The following is a 24,021-nucleotide window of genomic DNA, read 5'->3' as shown; positions in this document are numbered from 1 at the left end:
TGTTATCGTACCTGTACCCGGCTGATTGCTGATTGTTCCTGACATATCTGGCGTACCTTGTGCCCCTGGACTTCCAGGACTGCCTGGGGAACCCGGTGTTCCCGGATAACCGGGCGAGCCTGGACTACCTGGCGTGCCTGGAGTTCCTGGGCTTCCAGGAGTCCCTGGGCTTCCAGGAATCCCTGGGGAGCCTGGTGCTCCCGGATAACCGGGTGAGCCTGGACTACCTGGCGTACCTGGAGTCCCTGGATAACCGGGTGAACCTGAACTACCTGGCGTACCTGGCGTCCCTGGACTTCCAGGAGTGTCCGGTGAGCCTGCTGTTCCTGGATAACCGGGTGAGCCTGGACTACCTGGCGTACCTGGTATTCCTGGACTTCCAGGAGTGCCTGGAAAGCTCGGTGTTCCCGGATAACCGGGTGAGCCTGGACTACCTGGCTGACCTTGTGTCCCTGGACTTCCAGGAGTGCCTGGAGAGCCCGGTGTTCCCGGATATCCGGGTGAGCCTGGACTACCTGGCTGAACTTGTGTCCCTGGACTTCCAGGAGTGCCTGGTGAGCCCGGTGTCCCCGGATAACCGGGTGAGCCTGGACTACCTGGCTGACCTTGTGTCCCTGGACTTCCAGGAGTGCCTGGTGAGCCCGGTGTTCCCGGATATCCGGGTGAGCCTGGACTACCTGGCTGACCTTGTGTCCCTGGACTTCCAGGAGTGCCTGGTGAGCCCGGTGTTCCCGGATATCCGGGTGAGCCTGGACTACCTGGCTGACCTTGTGTCCCTGGACTTCCAGGAGTGCCTGGTGAGCCCGGTGTTCCCGGATATCCGGGTGAACCTGGACTACCTGGCTGACCTTGTGTCCCTGGACTTCCAGGAGTGCCTGGTGAGCCCGGTGTTCCCGGATAACCGGATGAGCCTGGACTACCTGGCTGACCTTGTGTCCCTGGACTTCCAGGAGTGCCTGGAGAGCCCGGTGTTCCCGGATATCCGGGTGAACCTGGACTACCTGGCTGACCTTGTGTCCCTGGACTTCCAGGAGTGCCTGGTGAGCCCGGTGTTCCCGGATATCCGGGTGAACCTGGACTACCTGGCTGACCTTGTGTCCCTGGACTTCCAGGAGTGTCCGGTGAGCCTGGTGTTCCCGGATAACCGGGTGAGCCTGGACTACCTGGAGTACCTGGTGTTCCTGAACTTCCAGGAGTGCCTGGTGAGCCCGGTGTTCCCGGATAACCGGGTGAGCCTGGACTACCTGGCTGACCTTGTGTCCCTGGACTTCCAGGAGAGCCCGGTGTTCCCGGATAACCGGGTGAACCTGAACTACCTGGCGTACCTTGAGTCCCTGGACTTCCAGGAGTGCCTGGTGAGCCCGGTGTTCCCGGATAACCGGGTGAACCTGGACTACTTGGCGTACCTGGTGTCCCTGGACTTCCAGGAGTGCCTGGAGAGCCCGGTGTTCCCGGATAACCGGGTGAGCCTGGACTACCTGGAGTACCTGGTGTCCCTGGACTTCCAGGAGTGCCTGGTGAGCCTGGTGTTCCCGGATAACCGGGTGAGCCTGGACTACCTGGAGTACCTGGTGTTCCTGGACTTCCAGGAGTGCCTGGAGAGCCCGGTGTTCCCGGATATCCGGGTGAGCCTGGCGTACCTGGTGTTCCTGGACTTCCAGGCTGTCCATTTGGATCTCCAGGTTGTCCTGGTTGACCATTAGGATCTCCTGGTTGCCCGGGTTGACCATTAGGATCTCCTGGTTGCCCTGGTTGACCAGGCTGGCCTGGGCCGCCGGTATCTCCATTCCATTGTCCACCATTATCTCCAGTATCGCCGTTCCATTGTCCGCCATTATCTCCCGTATCTCCGTCCCATTGTCCACTATTATCTCCATTCCATTGTCCATTATTATCGCCGCCGCTGCTGTCGCCGTTCTCTAAGCCCTGCTTACAGTTTTTTCTCGTAACAGCCCATGCGTGATTACACCCTTGAATCTCTGGGTCCCAAACAGTTCCTACGCCGCATGTGAAATCATATTTCAACATCTTTCCTTGTCCTCCGTCAACGCATCTGTAGAATTTTCTGCAGTCACAAGAATCGGCCAGAAATCCTTCTTGAGTACATGTGGGCCCTTCTTGACAATTAACATTACTCTCTAATTGTTCTGAGATTGGTCGACTCGTCGTTTCCGGTTTTCTGGTTGTTGTCTTCATTGTCGTCGTAGTAATTTGGGTCGTGGTCGTAGGTGTCCGTGTAGTCATCAGAGTCTGTGTTGTAGTTGTTTGTCGCTTCGTAGTCGTTCTCATCGTTGTAGAAGAAACCACTGAAGGACCATTTATGTTCGAATCGATTTCATTCTCCGATCCAGCGCATTCTGGTCGTCCACTGTCCCACGGATGCACGCAAACATCTCCTTTTGTCTTCGAAAATACAGTACCTACGCCGCACTCGAACCTAAAGGATGTCAACGGGCTACCGTTGCCCCAGTCCACGCATCTGTAATAAATTCTGCAGTCACGCGGATCGGGATGATAACCTTCCTTCGTGCATTGGAACGGGGCAGTGCTCTGTCTGTATTGGCCTTGGCCATAGTCGTAATAGTCGTAATAGTCTGCAAGCAATATAGCTCGAATTAGCATTCGAATTTACTTTCATCTTCAGTCGACTAAACGACATCGTTCCAATTGATCGCGAAGTATGAAAAGTATGCAATGGTCTTCATTAGTATTGCTCTATTCTCTGTATTCAAGGCTATGTACCGCGAATGAAACCAGTTTGACAGCAAGCAACGACAACGTCGATAACAACATCATGATCAGAACAGGTTAGAGCAAAGATTCTAGAAACATCCATCGCCTGAGGCACGCATTTTACGCACAACCACATTCGTGGAGCCGTAATTGGCCATGCCGCAAAAGCAGGCAGTTTATCGTCTTGTTAAGGCAAATGATTTCGACAACATCGAGTTCGATTCGCCGCTTATGAGTGATGAATTGATTATTAATTCATGCAATATTCAAGGATTTCAAAGGATCGAATAGATCACCGATAAAGAAGTACAAGAAAGCTGTCGGTTCGGTAGCTGTAATCCATTTTTATTCCGTCCGTTGATTTGAGATTCCATAATTTTATGTAGAAACAGAAGCAGAAGAGTTACAGATTGCTGATTTTTTCTCGTATAAATAAATTCGCTATTCATTTTTTCGATACTTTATCGAATATCAGAAAATTTGAATTTTTTCGATAAAGTCATAATTTTAAATCTACAAGAAAATATTTAAATAGTTCTCACCAGCTGTCGCAAGTCTCGTTATTATCAACGTCACTAGAACACTCAGAATCGACATTGCTTTCCACATCTTTGGCATTCAGTTTTATCTGTAACAAGGAAAGCATAATGATCACACATTACAAAATATTACAAAATTGTTAAATACTATTTCATATCATTATTAGATCAAATTTAAGCGAGAAGAATTAGATGTACACAATATTTACAGTTGCGATATTTTTTAAATGTTTTTTTTTAATAATTAGAGCTCTTTAACCATATACGTAACATATAATTAACTCTCGAACTTACTATAACATTTTTATTTAATTAGTATTATGATGAGAAATCTATTTGTCTTTTTAAAGAAATAAGAGAATTAACGAGAAAGAGAGATATTTATCCTTTTTTACAGTCGTCGGACGTCGAATGCGCTTTTGACACACATTGGTGGGCTATCCTGGCCATCGACCCCGCCAATTTCGATGAACGACCAGCTTAATGACCTGTCCGGTAACGAGATAGCGTTTCAAGGTACGTTTGAGACCTACGTCGAAGAGAATGCTATAGCGTGCTCCTTATCTTTTTAACTATCTACGACGCTATCGATTGCGTTGCATTTGCGATTGCCTCTGTTTATCGAGATGAAACCTACAAGCAGCGAAGGCTCACTCGTGAAACCGAGATCTGCATCCGCATCAGAAACATAAGCATTCGCAGCATGCATAACCATGGGCGACGATGCGTAGCCCTAACATTCGTCGTCGATTATAAATTTCTTCGTTGAGTGAAAATCACTCATACAAAAAACTAATATACAAATGATAAATTATATACATAGTATTTCACACAAACGAATGTCAATGTGCACTCGCAATTAATGTCAATACGATGTTTTTGCATCTAATCGAAGATAGATAAGAAATAGATCAATTATAGATCTTATGATCTACTTCTTATCATTTTCAAGAAGGAATAACAGAAAACCTTCCTCTAGAAGGGTCGAAACGTCGAGATCTGCATCGAAAATTTCTTTTCGCACGAGTCTTTTGTTCTCGCGCCACTGCGCGATTTCTCACCATGGGATGCATCCGGAGTGCATTCGATGCATCGCCACAAACACATTGGATGATACGGGGGACATGAACCCTGTAACGAATTGCAACGTGCACGATCTACCATAGGCGTGTACACAGTCGCCGAAAGGAGAAATAGTAAATCTTGAGGAGAGAGATGCATGTGCGCTCGAGTGTGTGTTGACGAGAAGTGAAAAGAAAGAGAAAGAGGGAAAGAGCAAAAGGGAGAGAAATAGACAAGGAAGGGAGAAACAGGGAAGCGCGACTCGTGTCGAGAACTTGAAACGAATAGACTCGATCGAAATCTCGTTTTACAATCCTTTTATTCTTAGGCGAAGAGAAGAAACAGGAATTGCGCGGAACAATGATGTATAACATCCGATTGCGTCCTCCTGAAGTTCGCCCCTGACCGAATCGTGTGAGTTAAATAAGTTACAACGACATAATCGAACCGCAAGTTCAATGTTAATGTCGCTCATATTTGCAAGATCGTTTTCATGAGTTCGCACAGTGGCTTTTTAGCGCGTATTTCCATGGATGTTGTAGGTAACGTTATTTCAGCAGCTTGAGACTTGCGCTGTGTACTCTCTGAATTTCTTACACTGAAAACAAATTATATTCAAATTAAACAAATGTTTGTTCGAATACGACTGTGAGTGAATACATTTATTCAAATTACGCGACTAATTTCTAAAATGAAATACAGAGGTTCTCTCTCTCTCTGAATGTAAACTTTTTTCTTGAATTTTAGAAAATAATTGCTTAATTTAAATAACTGTATTCACAGTCGTATTCGAACAAATATTTGTTTAATTTTAATGCAATTTTTTCTCAGTGTAGAGTTCAATTTCAAAACGTGTGAAAAGTGACAGTATTTTTGCTCAAAGCAATAACGAAAATACCGTCGCTCTAAATCGTAAGTACATTTGCTCTGTACGAGTTACAAATCACTCAGATCCGAATAACTTGGCGGTCGACCATTCTACTTCTCAGATGAGACTCTTCACTCCGAGAAATTCCAAGATGAAGAGTAATAACCCACATCGCGCGCGGGGTTGTTACGGTACGTCTCGGGTGAAGCAGGTTTCCCGCATTTGAATGAAACATTTCACGACGCGTAGATACTGCAGACCTCGTTCACATGTCGCTCGTCCGCCGAATGCTAATCGCGATTCTTCCACGTGGCTGTTGCTCTCGATCGCCCGCTGTCGCCCGCAAGAAAGGAACACGCGATTCCTTTCGCATCGTAAACGTCGGCGTTAGCGAATGCGAGACACGATCGCGAGAGAACGCCGGTAGGGCCTGATTGCGTTTCATTAAGGGTCGCGCACGTTTTCCCCTTGCGAATGTTCGATTCAAATGTTCGCTCACGAGATTCCAATTTAAGCAGTCGCGAGAGCGCTTCCGAAGTCGGCTCCTCCGGTACTTTCGGAATTCGCTCGTGTATCATTCCTCCTCCCTGCATTCCTCAGGGTCTGTTACATCGCGACTTCGCGCGAACGACCGTGCTGGTTTTCTAAACCGTGCGAACTTCCCAGCCATGTTTCCAATCCGCCGGGCCGCGCTGCTCGCGTTCAACCCTCGCTCGGTTGATCGCCCCAGTGAGTATAATTTACGTTACACGGGACTGCACGTCGCGTTGTGAAATATCGCAAACATTTTGTTACACGGCGCGTATCGCGAAGGGCGCGTATGACGAAGGCTCACGACGAAGGTTCGCCGTTCTCGCTCGGTGTTCGCTATCGACGTGCAAACGGATATCCTAAGCCGCGGATATAAATGCCAAGGCGTTCCGAAGATGCGCGCAAGTAATGACGGGCTGTTAAGGGGTAACACGACTTATTTATAAACCGATTCAGACGGGTCTACCACCTGCTGCTGCTGCTCTTGCTGGTGCTGCCGTTTAGCTGGCGCAGCAGCAGCAGCAGCAGCAACAGCCGCCGTTACCACTCGGAGGAACGAGGCGAGACCTCGCGATAGCCTCGGACGCCTTTCCCAAGGACAACGCGCTCCGGCGTATCTCGCGGTTTGTCGTGTAATTAACCCACCGTCGACGGATATCGCGGCTGGCAAAAATCGACGTCGCTGAATTAACCGGCCTTCCTTCTCATCCCGTCTCCGCTGGCCGCGTCGTTGTCGCGTCCAGAAGAGGCAGAGCAAAGTCGTGAGGATCTCCCGCGATTTTGAATGCATCTGGAAAGATGTCCGTTTAGTCGCCGTCGCAAGCATTGCGTCGCAAGGTCGCACCGAAACGCCGTTTCTTAATGATGCGATTATAATCTGGATTAATGGGATAATTAGCGCTCTTGTTGTTCCGCTTGTTTCTCCTTCTTCTGTTCTTCTTCTACTTCGTCCGCCCCCTTCTTCGTGTTTTTCTTTTTCCGCGCAGTAAGCGCTGATATTTATATTGTCAAAACGTCGGCTCGATTTAATTTCGAAGCCGAAGACGATATCGCGTTCGCGTTCGTGATCTAATTGGAATGGTTTAATGGAACAGCGATAAGATTTAGTGGCTCGTCCGTGGAAGGGACGTGGAGAAAAATTTGCGAAATGAGACACATCCAAACAAAGTGTTGCTTCGAAGGGGAAGATGTCGCAGTTGCAGTTGGTCGTTCTCGCGCGGTGTTACAATCTCTTAAGATCTCGTCAATGAGATAATATTGTTGGCGAGAGAACGAGTTTCCGATTAGCCTCCGATCCGCTTAAGATCTCTTTTTCTTTGTTTCTTTTTCTCTCTCTCTCTCTCTCTCTCTCTCTCTCTCTCTCTTTCTCGATTACGTCCACACGGTCAAAAGCGACGTATCGGGACAACAATAGCCGATAATCGCAATCCACTAGCATCGCCATCGGAGATCCTCGGCGATTAAGTATATCAGACTTAAGGTTCTTCGCGCTTGTCCTCGCCGGTTACGCTACGACGACTCCGCATTTTATCCTTCCATTCCGCGTAAGTTATTATACCTCTAGATAGAGCGCACAGAGAGAGAGAGAGAGAGAGAGAGAGAGAGAGAGAGAGAGAGAGAGAGAGAGAGAGAGAGAGAGAGAGAGAGAGTTAACTTACACCTCAACTGGTACGATGCGTTACGCTCACACAGGAACGCGCGTATTCACAGTGGCCGCTAAGCGGCTTTGATTTACATCTCCGCATCTCCGATCATTTATAAGGGACTTTATCGCGCGTATCCCGGAAAATCGCCGCGCTAACGACCCGTATTACATTACGACTCGCTGGGCACGTCCGTTGCAAACTTGAAGATACACCGACGATCCGCCGTACTGGTGACACAAGAACGAGGAAACGCCGGAGTTCCCGTAGCGAGCGAGAGATCATGTAGAGATTTCTTCCGAAACGCGCGATCCAGAGAATATCTTTATCGCGGCCTTCGGAAGGGCTCGAAGGAGGAAAGAGAGATGCAGAGAAGCAGCGCACGGGCCGCGTATTAACCTTGCTGCAATTATCGACAGTTATTGCACATCTTCTTTCTCTTCTTCTTCTCCTCCCGCTGCATCTTCTTCTGCCTCTACAGAGGTCGGGGATTTAACGGTTCTTGTCGGCCGCGAAAATGACGAGGGACACGAAATTCGCCGGTTCGGATAAACGATTATGGCAGGTCGATAATTTAATTGTGATCGGACATCGGTCGGTATCGTTGCAGCGGGCCGCACCGGGATGGTTTGACGACTTCGAGGCTGCCCCGTTAAAGGTAGTATATTACTCGATTATCATCGATGGCATTGATTGATATCGCCGGGAAGATTGATGCCATGCTCGCAGATAACGTCGAGCCTGTCGATAGAATACGCGGCGAGAATTGGCGATTACACGCGCGGTAACGGTTTTTTGCTGCACAACACGAACGCGCATCTCCCTCCAAATGTAACGTAAACTTAACGCTCGTGTAAAAGGAGAAAAAAAAGAGAAGGAAAATGATCACGTTAGCCGTGTAGACTCGCGTGCGAGAATTTAAAACGACACGTCATCGAGGGCCGGCTGTTCAGATCCGGTGTTCGGCGAAACTCGATGTCTCGCGTAATTGACTTGGAAATTACAATCGCGAATCGCGATATGGATTACGCGGTGCGATTGCGCCCAAGGAATTTTCTTAATTAAAGCGACGTTCGGCTCGAGTAACTGTACAGGCGAAACGAAGCGTGTCCTCGAATTAAAAGCGATCACCGAAGTCCTCGACGAGGTGAGGCCTCTCAGTCGCACTGCGGCGCACGTTTCAGGAAATCGGGATTTACAGTTAAGCCTTGTCGTACAAGTGAATTGCCGATAACTCGCTATAATAGCAGGAAATTAGCGGGAAATAAAAAAATATACACACGTATATATTTTCGATCCTTGAATCCTCCCGCGTCCTTTACGCTCGGCCGAGGAATTACTTGACTCACTTCAATTTTCTTTTCTCTTCCTTTTCTCTTTCTTTTTTTCTTCGCGGTTAGCGAAGGACAAGCGGCGCGCGTTTTCGTCGCGTTTTCATTTCAGAGTGAAAAAGGCGATGGAGAACTCATCGCCGTAATAACATAATTTGCAACGACTGACTTGATGTGCGCGAGCGTTTTGTGCTCGAGCGAATTCGCCCTCGTCCGTGGCGAAGTTTCGTCGATCTTTCGGCGCTTCTTTTGTTTCTCGGCGTGTAATTTGCGTTTACGAGCGCGCACCGGTGCATGCTTCGCGAGGTCATCCCCGTGTAAATCCTCAAGGTTGCGTCTCGCGCACTTCTTATTCAGACAGAAGGGCGGAGGGTTAATCGTCTCGCGAAATCGCTTGTTGTAACTCCTCACGAGGAAAATGCTATCTCTCTGCACCGGGCGACGCGGCCCGGTGCAGTGAACCTGGAATTGTTATGATAGCGTGCGCGTCGGCACATAAGTGCAGCCTTGCCGTTGAAAGTAGCAAGGTCGTTTCTTCTCCCCGCCAATTCCACTTTTGCCCTCTTTGCAGTGGATACATACGCGCTCGGTACGGCGACGGCGAGCCAGTGACGCGAAAATGGGAAGTCGCTGTCTTTCTCTTTCTCTCTCCCTCTCCCTCTCTCTCTCTCTCTCTCTCTCTCTCTCTCTCTCTCTCTCTCTCTCTCTCTCTCTCTCCCTTTCTCTCTCGCGGCGCACAATAATTTGCGCCGATTAACGGTTAGAGAAGAATGCATCGCGTTTGCATTACCATCCGCGGAGAGGATTGCGGATGATTTCTTATCCGGAAAAATACGAGATCGTGTCGTACGAAAGGCTCGTAATTGAATTCATTTCGTACGTTTGTTTGTTTTTCGTGATCTCGAATTCGATCTCGCTCGGCTCGACCTCGCATTACGTCGAACGTATATTATCGTTACAAAAAAAAAAGACGTAAACTCTCCCTATCCCCGAGCGACCGAAGAACGTTTCGTTAGTCGGGGTAAAGGCGCGTAACGCAACTTTGCATTGTTCGATGAAATCGCGAGGCGTAATCATAAGGCGAATTCCTCCGCAGATTGCTGACGATATAACGGCGCGTTGATTATTGCGGCATAGTGATTATTACTTTGAAGCATTGTGTATTCGTATATAGCGTTGCGGAACTCTCGACGAGAGGACTTCGCTCTCGAATTTCTCCCAAAATAGTTTGATTATATATGAAGAGTGATTAATATTAAACATTGATCTTGGTGTGTGACATTAGGCACGGTCAGTTTTACACGCACTAACACTTTCCTCGCGTCTTTCAATGCGAAAAGTTTCGTCGCTCGCCGCTACCTGTCTCGCAGGTGTGAAGTGCAATATAAACTTCCCCGGCCAGGCCGGCGAATGAAGCAACGTCGCGCTCGGAAATTAACAGCGCATAGCAGAGCCGCGTTATAAAATTGCCCTCGACTCTGTCGTTGGTCCATGATACTATGGATTTCTTCGTCGACTAACAGCGACGATTCAACGTCCCTGTCTTTCTCCCTCTCCCCCTTCTGTCTCTCTTTCTTCCTTTTTCGTAGCGACTCATCGCAATTAAAGGAGCACTTGTAAATTGCGTACGCGAGTCCTTCCTCTCCCCCTCCCCCCCGCCGCCTTCTCTTCATCCTCTCCGCTTCATCTCCCATTCTTTTTCTCTTCATTGTTTTTCTCTCATTTGCCATTATAATCACGCGGATATCCCGTAGACCTATCGTGCGCGTCGCTTCGCGTAAAAGCTCGTTCGAAAATACGTCCGTCGCTTTTATGGCACCTAAAGCCAGAATTCTCTATGAAGCGGAGAGTCGGAGGCTTCTTCAGCCATACAAGCAACCCTGCGCACATACATTATCCTTAGAGAGTCTAAATTATGTGATGAAGCGACGAGCCTTCGTAATGTGCCAACCAGATTGTCAGGAATATTAGAAATGGGAAATGATGAGAATTTATGCGTTATGACTTAGCCCTCAGAGGTCTCGATAAACCTGTCACCTAGTGACAAGCACCGCGCGTAGGGTTCAAGGCTGCCTTCAAGTACACGCCGCACGGCTATCTCCGAGAGAATGAGAAAGCCCCGCAGCTGCGAATTAACGTGGACGTAAATAGAGCGTAATTACAGACCGCGATGGATCAATGGAAATTGGCGTACTGTCGTAGTAAGAACCTTGTTTAACGCAATTAATGACCGACAGAGCTGTCGACGTGGAGCGCATAGAGCGAGATTCTTGACTCCTTTAGCGGGTGACTCTTGCGACGCGTTTCGTCCCCGTGGAACGTCGAACATTCCGCGACGGCGATAAGTAACAATAAGAAACTGCTTCTGACATTGAGACGTGTCGATGCAAACGGCAAAACGCGACGGACGACTTCACCGGATATCTTCCCCTGTGCAGAGAAAGTGATTAAACACACATAAACGCGCGCGCGCGCGTGCGTGCGCGATCGAAGTATGAATCAGTTTCCGATTTTCCCTCAGCGCGAAAATTACCCGGCGACTTTTTACCTCCCGTCTTGGAATGTCTCGGCCGTTCAAGGCTGGATTCCCCCATAAAGTGCGCTCGTTAAAATATCGTTAATAATGGAAACATTCCGCGCGTCAAGTCCCCGCGGGGACGGGGGCAGGATGCCGACGGTGATGAGCCCGCGTTTCGTAATTGCATGCGTTTTTACGCTGGAAACTATTCTTCAGTGTGTTTCATGGGATTCCTTTTTCGACGCTCATTGTCTGGTCGTGCGATCGACAAAGTACGACGCGGTAAGACCGCTTCTTACGATCGCTTCCACGATCGATCGTTCGTTCGCTCTTTCTCTCTCTCTCTCTCTCTCTCTCTCTCTCTCTCTCTCTCTCTCTCTCTCTGCACGTGGCTGCGGTAAATTTAAAACGAACGCTCTCTTTTTCGCGCGCAAGACGCAAAAAGCTCGCACCTGCGTTTCAGAAATCGACCACAAGTGCGGCGTCAAACGGCGGAACCGTCTTCTGCAAGATGGACCTGGACCTACGTTTTTGCAATCGGAAGAGACAAAGGGCGGTGTACTTGCATGAGCCGCATGCTAATTGCGTTTCTTGCCGCGACGAATCTCATATCTCGCGCGTTTCCACGCCGATACAACAATTAATCTCCGCGGGAAGAATGCGTTCCCTTCTTGTTGCGTTCATCCCGATAGTCATCCGAGGAATTACAATCTTCAATTGTAATGGAACATTAACGATTCACAACATATTGCAAGGTCCGACGACTTGCTTCGTGCATATCTCTTGATTTTAATATGCGTCTTACCGAACAATCGTGTCATCGTTGCGTCAAGATCGAATACCGCATGAATCGTTCACTGCGCGATGCACGTGCGGCGTTTTCCGATGGCGCATTAAACCAAAATTCATTTCGGGAGCGGTATCGCGACTAAGGCCATTGCCATCTACAGATTACTAAAGATCTCCCGCCAGTTGCGACGAGACAGCGCCGGGGACGAGGAGAGAGGCGTGTGCGCGCACACACGTGCGTTTACGAGTTTACGGGCGTACATAATGCATCGTGCAGCCGTGAGCAAGGCTGCTGCTACTACTTCTTGGTTGATCGATTCAATGCCAAGATCGGACGATGCGACGAAACGATCGATCGATCGATCGATCGGCCGATCGACCGACTGACAAACCGACCGGCCGGCCGACCGGCTGGCTTGAGCCGAGCATGCGAATCGGGGAATGTCGATCCAAATACAGCCGGCTGCTCGGACCGTGACGCGAATTCGCGATCGAGCGGCGAATATTTCGGCGACATTCGTTTACATCGGACACGTTGTGAGTACTGTAAATCCCGGCGTTGCGACCGGGTGAAACAGTTACACGATGACCGATGTCCACCACATGTAACGATTACGCGCGTGCTTTACACCGAGAAACATTCAATTCATTTTCGTGTCTTTAACCGGCGGTTAAATAAAATAAATAAATGTGGATACTTCAATCTCTCTCTCTGTCATGCGAATGTCGCTTAAAGAGAATTTGATTCCTTAAAATATTTCCTCGTGAATAATATTCTATTTCGCTAAATTATGAGACTTTAATTTGGGCACAAGCAATAGTGAGTATAGTAAATGTTTAATTATTTACATGATAAGAAAAAATTTTATTCATCTGATCTTTCGTATTTATATTTTAATATATAATATCGTAATCAATAGAAGACACTCTACGAAATTGATCGTTTAACAGTGGAAAATATTAAATTAAATATTAAAGATTCATCTGGTAGATCTTATTTCCTTTTTTTATAAGATCTTTAGCTTTTCTTTTACGATTAAAGACTATGGTTATTATTGCATAAATTAGCATGATATACGAGAAAAAAGTATAAAAGTTGTTTGTTCAGCTCAACACGTCATTAGACTTGTTTATCGATATTAGCTTGCATTAGCGACGCGGAGTTTTCGGAAACCGACTTCAGTTATGCGGCGTATCGTAATCGGACGGTCAACATGTGTATTTATGAGGCTGCCTAAACCTTTCGGCCAAGCACCTCGGTCGCTGAAATTTATGCTAATAGCTTCCCTTTAAGACCTCCGTTAATGATCCGCCGATCTACTTCTCTCGAGCAGGCGAAGAAATACCCGCCGGTATTTCCACGAAAAGTCAGAACTGCGGGCAATAAGTTATATTTGCGCGACTAATTTATCACACAATACCGCAAAAGACCGAAAAAGGAATCATCAGATTCAGACGAAGTTTGCGCTTGCGGTAAAGAGGACCTGCTTTCTCATTTAAATGACAGGCGTTCGTCTTCGTCCATTCCTCGCAATGCCAATCTTGTACCGTCACAATAATTTCCATATATAAATATAACGTAACGTCCTAGATCATTAATTATTAATTGTAGTCGACTGATTTGATCTCTTCTCATATGCCGTCTCGACTCTTTAGACGTTTCCAGCTAAATTGTTTCAGGATAAAGTAATTGTAGGATACGATATTCATTAATTTTACCAGAGAATATAATTACATTATTGTTTAATATGTGATCCGCGAGCGCAACTTCAATATCACTTTCGATAACACCGTTAGTTGTCATCTCGCCTGCAACTTCGAATTATCTCGAAAATACGGGTGGCTAATTTTTACTGAATTTTCGCAAAAATCAAACGTAACAAAATGCGGCTGGATCAATCACGGAAGCGCGAGTCTCCGTTCACATTCGCAAACGCAGAAAAAAGAAAGATATACATGGACTCACATCTCGTTGCACTCGACAGAGAATCCCCGTCGTTTCCGTTCAATCGCCCGCGATTCTCGCCGTCATCTCGCGTCTGTCCACGTCGTTTCCTTATTACGCGAGTCGAATCCTTCGTGGTCCTCGGGAGAACTCGCGTATACCTCACCGTGACAGAGAGAGAGAAAGAGAGAGAGAGAGAGAGAGAGAGAGAGAGAGAGAGAGAGAGAGAGAGAGAGAGAGATAGAGAGAGAAAGAAAGAGAGGTAAAGTTGGAACCAAAGTGATCCGGCCGACGTTGCGGCGACTTTTCAGCAACTATTCTGCAAAATCGGTTGCCGATCGTGGCACGTTCCCGAGAGGGAGTAAGTCCTGAGGACGCGGATGGCTCCTACTTATAAAGACTTGGCCAAGACTTGGCTCTCCAATTGGCCTGCCGGTGTGCGTGGAGCGCACCTATGTGCGTGTGTGCACGCGAGAAGGAATCGTGGCCGCGCGTGCAGGTGTGGAAGGGGGTACAAACCGTGTCCCGATCGTTACACACACTCGATGTTACACATTACACCGGCCCGATACCGTCCAGGAACTCACACCTCCTTATCGGAGAATTCCGATGACACTCGGAATTCTCTCTTGAAATTCACGTCTCACCGTCTTTCTCTTCCTCCCTCTCTCTCTCCCTCTCTCTCTTCGCGTCGCAGAGTTTGTTAGAATAACATATACATTTCACGGCAACAAGAATATATAATATGTGTCCCAATCTTCGCCAATTATCCCTCTCACGCGAGTCACCTTTCGACAGCGTGAGTGACACATCTCGAGAGATCTTTTCGCGCTCGGCCAACTGCGCTCTCTCATCTTCTCTCTCACGATTATAATAATACCTTCTGCTCGGACATCGTTATTTCATCGCGACGCGAACACGAAAGAAACGCTTATCATCTCGCGTCTTCGACGTGCATCCGCACGTAATCCGTGCGTTCCCCACGGTGCTGACTGCTGACAATAATATCTTGATCGTTTACGCACTGAGAGGTGGTTCGCGCTCCGCAGCGTAATAGGGGCGGTAAGTTACAGAGCAGGTTTTGTTATTTCGTTGTGGTGCGCAACGATACCGATATCGATAGAAACGAGTTGAACGCATCCCGAGGCGGGGGGACGCGTCGCGTCGCGCCGCGCGACGAGACCGTCCCGACGACGCGGCGGCATGCCGCCGTGCTCCCGCGAAAAACAGGTACGAAAGCGAAGCCGAAGACGATGCGACGCGGCGGCGATCGGCGGAAAGTAAAGTCGACGTTATAATATACACGGGATCGAGTTATGTAGAGCGTCGCGATGAGTTCTTATTCTGTTGGCTGCCGGCCTTGATATGCACCTCGGACGCATCCCCGTGCGCGTTTTTTCGCGCCGTGCCGATACGGTTTTCCCTGCCCTACGATCATCGGGACTTGCGGAACAGGTTCCGCTATTTATACATCGGTGGTAATGAATCTGATAAAAGGGAGCAAAAGGAGAGAAAACGAGAGGGAAAAAAAAGAGACGAAAAAGCCGCGAGTCACGCTGACTCGCGGCTGCGCGTCGATGAATGAAAACGTCGGAGGTGTACTGCCGAATTGGCGGACTTGCGAGCTCGCGTGCTCGTCGTGTATTTAACGACAGAAGAAAGAAAGAGAGAGAGAGAGAGAGAGAGAGAGAGAAAGAGAAAGAGAGAGAGAGAGAGAGAGAGAGGGAAGGAGGGTTGAACAAGATATTTATATTAGTTAAATAGTTAAATATATTAGTTAAATAGAAGGCGAGGTGTAACGGACGCACATAGGACAAAGTTTAAAAAATAACTGTAGGTGGTCGGTGCGATACAAGTCGACATTTGTATATAAAAAAAATCGTATACAGTTCAGAGATTCATGCGGATGGCACAAAGTATTCCAGATCTCGCGCGGTCATATACGTAGCTTTTTTTACCTCTGAATCGTAGATTTCCTACATTCGAGCGTAAATCGTTATCCTAAATTATAGACGACCGTCGATGACGGTCAGTGCTCCTACGCGTGGTTCGACGAACTTGGCGCGCAGGAAGCGACGAAAATTATAAAGATTAGCCGTGAAAACGTGACGGTCGACAGTGTAGAAAAAAAATGGAACGAAGATGCTCTCAGCTCGTGACGCGCTCGAAGGCCGGGACTCATGATTACCTCGGCGGTGATCATCAGCGATTGTCCAGCAAGCGTCGCGTCGCATCGCGAACCCCATATGTAAGGAAGGATCCTGCGGGAATTTCGACGGCTCTCGCTCATTCATCTCGTGTCTAAGCCATACAAGGGCTGCCGAGGACGACGAGGGGCAAACGAGAAGTCGAGGCATTGAACTCACCGTAGCTTCCGTAGTAGATCCTTCGCTCCCGCCGGGCTGCATAATCGGTTTTCGAGCGCGCGGCACGCGCTCTCTCAGGATCTCTCTAAATTAAAAATAGATTATCTTTCGCGATGTGTCTCCTCTCTCGTCAAAAGTCTCGCAAAATTTATTTTCATTACAGCAGCATTTTCGCGAGGTCGGCAGAGGGACATTATTCTCCGAAGAGAGGAGAATAATTATCGCGAACGCGAATTATCGATGTATCCACGTACATTGATTGAAAAAAAGTGTACGCAATTTTTCCTCCTGAAACGGCGTGTCTGAGGCAGACTCGCTGCGGCGAGTTCTACGTGTATACGCACGAACTAAACATATGTGCAGAAAAGGGAGTACAATGGACCGTACTTCAAGGTACGCTCGCCATAAATGTCTTGAAGAAAAATCGCGGGTGGCTGCAGCTCCCTTGTTCAGACGCACATACGTACGTAAGACGTAGTCTTCGTCCTGCTGCGGTGAATAGCCGAGGAACAGTGAGGGCTGGCCTATTCTGCAAAAGGATCCTGAATTAACGAGCCGTGGGATAAAGCACAGAAGTCCCATCCGCCGATCCATGAATTATTCGTCCGCGGTGGACACGCGCGATTCACCTGTCATCGGGATTTTTATCCCGGTCGCGGTAGCTAATAGATGACCCCGATATAAACCTGCGGGCAACTGCGACTCTTCATCGTCGGGTTTTTTGCGCGACTCCTGGTGGAACAGCGTGACGTAATAGAGCATCTTCGCGAGCCGATGCTTTCAGCTAGCCGGAAGGATAATTTAATAATCATTTAACTATAAATCAAGATAAACCCGAATTATATGTAATACACTCACGCGCACGCGACTCGCGAGTGTGTCCGTGCTCATTTAATTAACAATTAATTATAATCGCGCGCTCGTCGTTAATCCCAACATGTTGATCGGTGATTTCTCAATGTTGATTAATTGCCATCACGCGTATATCGCGCTGATCCCCGACGATTGTAAAACCCGGAGTCGATGGTTCGCGAAAGGGCTGGCGAAGGGGGAAGGGTGGAAGTATGGTCGAGGCGCGGTGGCGTTTGTCATTAGGAAGGGACCGAAAGGGTTCAGCGCGCTGCGCGCACCGCATACTTAGAAGATGGAATATCCTGTCGACACGCGGATACGACTGCGCAGGTACAAGAGCGGGCCCCCGATGATTTATGAATCGCGGAGATCTCGAATCACCTTTAATATTTCCAGTACTTTCGCGTGCGCGCGTCTTATATATTTCTGTATGATATACTGTTATTAAGTCGTGCACGCTCTCGCGCGCGAACGCGCACCGGTTCCTTTTAATGCAGTTCTTTATTTCGCGAATTCGATTCATCTGTCTCCGCGGTAACTGGAAATTTATTTGTTCTTCGTGCCGTGGCTCGCGAGAAGCAAACAAGCTGATTAAACTTGAAAATGAGATATTTGGTGAGAAAAACGACTGTGTGTTGAGAGCGGACTGAATGGCGCAACTATTTTCTTCGGTTTTCTTCTTGTTTCACAGTTCAAAGTCGGACGTTACGAGATTATTGTTTGTATTCGATTCGCCCCGCACCGTCATCTCCGTTGAATGCGTGCGATGCCTGCAATGAGGATGTGAGATCTGAATAAAACGTAACTGGTAACACGCGAGAAAGTGATGAAAAAGGCGCGTCATCGTCGTTGTCAGCGACGATCGCGGTCGCTTGAAGATCGCTTCGTCCCCTTTTTTTGCTCTCTCGATCCTCCTTTTTTCATTATCATCATCGATATCACGGGCCGCGGAGGAGCAGCCATGCTCCTCTCGGAAGGCCGCGATATCTCAGCGCGACTTATAAATAACGTCGAACGTCCCTTCGCGCAGGTTCCTCTTCTCTCGCGCTCGCCGTCTCTTTCGCTCTCTCCATTTTGCACTCCGACGCACGATTTTTTGCGTTCCGAGAGACCCCGTAATTCAGGTTCCCTCGCACGCAGCACACGCGCGAAAGGTAATTAACGTCGTCGGTGTCGAGAAAACCGTGCCTCCGGCGAGCTTCGCTCGGTAAACGAGAAGAAGAGAAAAGAGAAAAACGAACGCGCGAAAATTTTCGGTGTTGATTCTCTCCGTCGGCTCGGTTTTTATCGCGCCGACGAGGCGTTGTCTTCCCCCACAACCCCCCCTCCCCGCCCCCCGCCTCTCCTCCCCCTGCCACCGACCACGGTGTAACCGTAACGCATCACCGATATATGCGATACGAAAGTATATCTCTCGGTATTCCGCGAAAAAATCGAAGGGAGACCCGCCACCCTCGTTCGGCAAACCAGCCTGGTAGTTACGGTCCGCGCGAATTCATTAGGACGACGATTATTTATTGCCGCGGTGTGGAAGAAGGGCGCGAGAGAAAGAGAGAAATAAAGAGAAAGGACGTAAGAGCGCGTCGCTTTAATCTCGACGAGTCCGTCGAGCTCTCGGAAGAGAGCAGAAAACAGCTGTTGTGAATATTGATATCTATCATTAATCCAAGGATATCCGTCACATCGCATTTGGAAAGAAACACGTTCGATCGATCGATCGGCGGAGACATTCGCGCGAAAAATCAAGTGGATGAAGCGACCGAAACAAACTGGTGATCGACGACTGAAAACTCGGGGGAGACGCGGTGACTCATCCGCTAATCTCTCGGCGAGATACGTTAATTTGCCATCTTAATGACTCGACGCGATATGCAAATCGTGACGAGAGGAGTATAATACTTGAAGAACACACACACACACACACACACACGTAGGCCACCGACCAACCGAACATATTTTCAAGAGGAGACCACACCGCGGATACGGCCGGCGGCGAAAGCATAACTTATTCTCGTCGTTGGCTGAGGTTGCCTGTCGCGCGCGTCTTTGTGATCTCGGCAGACCGCTATTTAACATATCGATCAACCGATTGATTTCGGAAAGATCGTTTCTCTCGAAGAGGAGGGAACGTGTGTCTTCAGCGTCGGAGACCGAAAATCCACGTGACTCACCTCTAACGTACAATGACGTACGCGCGTTGCATTTCTACTAGCCGGGGTTTTTACATGCCGGCGTCCGACGATTTTCCGCGCGCGGCCGATAGCGATTGCAGTCGCGGTAAACAACGAGAGGCGACCCCGAGAGGTTTCCCCGCTTGGGTACCGTTGGAAAATTTAGATAAGAGAGTCTCGTACCCATAACGGGTTACTCGCAAGGCTAGAAAAAATCTCACCCACACGCAAAGCAGTGGCGAGCTACGCCACGTAAGGTCGTCGATATTCTAGCGGTCGCGGAATCAACCGTAAAAGTGTCACTGATCGATTCCAGTGCGGATGACGCGCGCGCTGCTCGCTTCTGCCCGCTCATTTATTCCGCGCGCACATCGGGCCCCGTGCTGCTTGAAAGATTCATTCAGCATTCCCGGCATTTTTACCCGCTAACCTGGCGGAATCGGAGATTGACGCGTCGCTGTGCGCTTGTCTATATCCTTAATTCCGATCTAAACATCTTACGTAGTAACGCCGCGCTTGCGTTGGCGCGAATTGCGCGCGCGGTTGCGAAGTCCGTACCCAACGCGCTATCGTACGGTACCTTATCATATCATCCGCGGGCTCTCTCGTCGCCCGAGAGACGAGAGGTATCGTTGCGCATCGTAAGGAATTATCGTCGTCCTCCCGCTTGTCGCTTCCCGACGTTTTGCGGCCACCTCGCCCTCGCGTGTTTCTTTCTCGAACTGGCGATTACAGCCTGGGATCGATAATCGCGGAACGAGACTCGCCAGCTCTCGCCTTAATCTTCTCCTCCTTCTACTTGGATTTCTTTTTCTCCTCCGCCGCCTCGGACCTCCTCGGGATCATCTTCGCGCAGCTCCCTGCATCCTTTGTCCGACATGCGGCTGTCCGCTGCACGTACGGCATTTTCGATCGCCATAGACAAGCAAGGACGACTGAATCATTGCCTCGTGCCGGCTGTCATTAACGGTCTATAAAATTCTGTCGGTCGCACTTGCGCGTCTTGCTCGAGCGTAACCTCGAGAGAGCTTGCGAGCAAACGGCCGAACGAAGACGCGACGCGACGCCATCGCGAGGCGATGATCCTTCTCCTTCGCTTCTAACGGTCCGAATTATCTCCTAGTGGGAGTAACCGACATTTACGGCCCTTGGCCGTAATCTTTATCTCTATTCTGTGTGGCAGTGCGTTTTTAGATGAGCCGCGATGAACGAGATCTTCGCTCGACCTCCGCTCCAATCGTTAAGGGAACGAGCGAGCGACCGTTACGCTATACGCTCTCTGTACACGAGGGCGACCTATGAAATAACCGATGGCACATTTTCTTTATAATGTATACAATCGCGGCGAATTTATCGCGACGCGCAACCTGCAATCTTTCCTTTTACGACCGTGCGTTCGTTCGCCCTTCTGCGCTTTTTGCGAAGAGGTGTTCTGAAGTTCGCGCCCGAGGCTAAGCGCGCCGTGATGCTTTGCTTTTGTTAAGGAATTTTTATGATTTTACGATTCACTTGAAACTCCCTCCAGCCGTGAAGTTAGCGTTCGAGCGATTAACGAATCAAATCAATCCGATCGACACGTACGGCCTCTGTCTCAATCGGGCGTTTTCCATAGGTATCCTACAACATTTCGATCTTCTTCTTCTTGTTCATCTCTCTTCAGGCTTCTCGAGCGACGTGCCGAAAACAGCCGAATACTGCAACTTTCTCGTCGCGAAGTAACGTTATGGACATAAACACCATCGTTACGATACATCTGATTAATATAACGGGCTACGAGCACTCGAGGTGTCAGCGAGAGAGGATCGGCACGCAAATTCCCAAATGCTCGGACGGGCGCTTCTCTTTGCGCGTAGCGGAGCCAGCTTTGCCGTCGCGCGATACGGGAAATGTAGGCCAGCGTTAGCGAACGCAGCGATGAATATGAATAAAAATGTTGTGCCACAGACAGATATGAGGAGAATTCAAAGAATTTCAGTTCGAATTCCTCGTTATCTCTTTTCCCCAAAAATATAATTGAGAAATTCGTACACATGATGCGACACAAATGTCACATCGGCCAACGCCTGCCTCTACGTTCGTGTAGAGCCGGCTTAACTGTGAATACCTGTTGTGATGTAATAACATTGTAATGTGAGGAGCGGGTAGCTCCGTGGCCTTCTTCACCGCGAGCGTGTAATCGAGCCTGTACGCGAAACAGTGCGCGTTCCTTCGACTACTGTTACCGGCCAAATTTATTCGGTGACGCTGCAGCTATTTCGGCCAGGCGCTTTCAGCCGCCAAGGCTCCTTAAGAGAGACGGACAAAGTGTAACGGCACCTTTGCAACGCTCCTCCTTCGCGGAAGAAGACATTAGCATGTATTGTTGATCGTTTCGCGCTGTAATGTTTGCGTTTACGTTTATTTTTGCGCGGCCGAACGCGAGTGGGCGAACGAGCAAATAAAGTTTCGAGCGAGTAAACGAGAATCGCAGAAGAATTGGAAATTTTACATCTCGGAATCGGATTCTGATCGTACCGTGAAAATAAGAAATACGTATTTATTTAACGAATTTTATTTTATTTAATATTCCGGTCACACCGACTGCCTGCGAGGATACTGCTCGGTGGAGCGGCTGCATGGTATCCTTAACGGTACACCGGTGTGATATCCGCGCTGGCTTGCCGATAAACAAATGCGCAGTGGTGTGCAAATTAGCCGCGAATACGAGACCCGCTTTTCAGGCTTCCCCGCAAGAAACGTAAAGTTCCTCGAGATTCCTTCGCTGGAAGAGCGTGCTCCGCTGAGAACTGTGTTGCCTCGTCAACGTTGCGGCGATCGAAAAACACGTGGAGTTATTTATTTAAAACGCTTATCAAATAAATATAAAAAATATATAAATAAATAAATAAAATAAAATATAAATAAATATAAAGTCACGTCAAGTACAAATGAAATTTAACATTGTCCTCTTTCATTATATTCTCTCCTATTCCATTTACCTTTCATGTTTGCAGGGCGAGAGACAGTTCTACAGGACCAAAGGAGTCGAGAAATCTTGCGGTTTCAAAGGAGAGCCTCCTCCAGCCACAAGATCCTTCGAATGGCGACGGTTGAGCGAGAGAGGAGGTAAATGTATTGATTTATTGTCGGTTGCTTGTATTTCCTCCGATTCGTGCATCTAATGGCGTTTGTATCTCCCACAACTACGAGCTGTAAATCTCCTTGTTGCATAAATTATTTTTTTTCACAATGACGAAAGGGGGAAGAGGAGATAATCGTACATCTCGCGCGGCTGGACGTACCTTCGACAGAATTTACCACACTTTTAGAGTTCCTCCGCGTATATTTCCCTAGCGAAACGCCATTTACGCGCGTTTACGCAGTTGCTACAGGCTGCGCAACCGTGAGATTTCCGTGGAAGCGTCGTGCTGGCCCGGAGGCAATAAGGAAACTCATATGGTCCTCGAATCTGGTTTCGGTCATGTCAGGCGACTTTACGATCAAGACACAGTTAACCGTTGAGTTCGACCACTTCTGGCGTCGGCGCGCGGTGTACACCGCGACGCAGAATCCTGCTGGTCTTTTTCTCTCCTCCTCTCGAAAAGGATGCTCCTTCCTACGCACGGATTAGTCGACAGCGCCTACTCCCTTTAAAAATAGCAGAATCTTCCCGTTCAATACCTTAACGGAATATTGATTTACGATCCGAAGGTCGAGTCGAATATTATTGGGTGTTCGTTTAGGAAGCGTCGCGCGCGAATTCCACGAGCCCATGATGAAAATTTAATTAGACGATCGAGGCTATCTGTGGCGCGATCAATAAGAAGACGACCGATAAAAATCAACTTAATATTTCAATTATGAAAATCATTTGAGATAGAAAATGGAGCGCCGGGCGGAGACTTTTTATGAAACTTGTCCTGCACAAGTTGCCCGAATTCTGTAGGATAATTTTTAGAAATCCGTCCAGCATTTCATTTTCTGTTTCGATCGATTTTTACAATTGAGAGATTGAGATCTTGCATTATCTCATTGGCCATTGGCAAATTTCGCAGGATAGCTGTCGCGGAAGTCCGTTCGGTGCTTCATTCTTATTTTCATGTACTCTCGCAATCTCACATTTGTTGTTATTCAGCTTTTATTCTTCTTGTTGTACTACGACAAGATGTGGACGCGGTCAAAACTTGTAGTATGCAACGATTGTAGAACGACGTCCCGATTCTTCGCGAACAGCGCGCGCGCGCAGGACACACCCGACACGTGAAGCGTTCGCGTAACGTTCGCGAAAGCCGAAAGAACGTAGGCTGAAGTCCTTGGCCCAGAGGAGTCACTCACCGTGGAGGAATTCCCCGCTGCCTCTTCCTAACGACCTTCGCGCTGATCTTCGATCTTGAACTTGATCTTACGTCGCTCGCGGTCGCTGAGCCTGCCGGCAGCTTCCGACATCCAAAATCGATGGGTGTGATGATTCAAAGTAGATATAGCGGCTTACACGGGATCGGCCGGAATTTATTCGTGGATGCGAGCGGTCGAAAACGGCGAATTTCTGGGGAGGTGAGTACACATGTAAGACCAGCCGTTTAGAATGCGGTAATATGACAATGGCAATCGACGCTTGATTAAGTGCGTTCGTTATCTTTCGGAACGTTCGAATTTGGTTCGTGAATATTTAACGCGTCAACGACGCTTGCAAA

The 24,021-nt window shown here is 48.5% G+C and overlaps 1 protein-coding gene and 2 long non-coding RNA genes across 3 annotated transcripts in view; 1 reads left to right on the top strand and 2 right to left on the bottom strand.

Moving 5' to 3' along the window:
* Positions 1 to 14,128, bottom strand: part of LOC105186163 (mucin-19) — an 18,333-nt gene extending 4,205 nt beyond the window's left edge. The window contains exons 1-3 of the mRNA XM_025298848.1: positions 13,981 to 14,128; positions 3,276 to 3,361; positions 12 to 2,594 (exon numbers count right to left, since the gene is read on the bottom strand). Coding sequence (XP_025154633.1) covers positions 12 to 2,594; positions 3,276 to 3,351 — 2,659 coding nt within the window. The 5' untranslated portion in view covers positions 3,352 to 3,361; positions 13,981 to 14,128. The remainder of the gene's footprint in view (positions 1 to 11; positions 2,595 to 3,275; positions 3,362 to 13,980) is intronic.
* Positions 1 to 22,366, top strand: part of LOC112588540 (uncharacterized) — a 26,817-nt gene extending 4,451 nt beyond the window's left edge. Inside the window, exons 2-3 of the long non-coding RNA XR_003112910.1 lie at positions 3,670 to 3,788; positions 22,342 to 22,366. This is a non-coding gene — a long non-coding RNA (uncharacterized LOC112588540). The remainder of the gene's footprint in view (positions 1 to 3,669; positions 3,789 to 22,341) is intronic.
* On the bottom strand, positions 22,300 to 24,021 carry LOC112588539 (uncharacterized). The gene is made up of 3 exons (XR_003112909.1): positions 23,663 to 24,021; positions 22,630 to 22,975; positions 22,300 to 22,548 (listed from the first exon to the last, which is right to left on the bottom strand). It is a non-coding gene; the product is annotated as an uncharacterized LOC112588539 (long non-coding RNA).

The sequence above is a fragment of the Harpegnathos saltator genome, unplaced genomic scaffold (genome assembly GCF_003227715.2).
Source record: "Harpegnathos saltator strain DR-91 unplaced genomic scaffold, Hsal_v8.6 scaffold240, whole genome shotgun sequence".
Taxonomy (NCBI): domain Eukaryota; kingdom Metazoa; phylum Arthropoda; class Insecta; order Hymenoptera; family Formicidae; genus Harpegnathos; species Harpegnathos saltator.
This window is presented reverse-complemented; position numbering and strand designations above follow the sequence as displayed.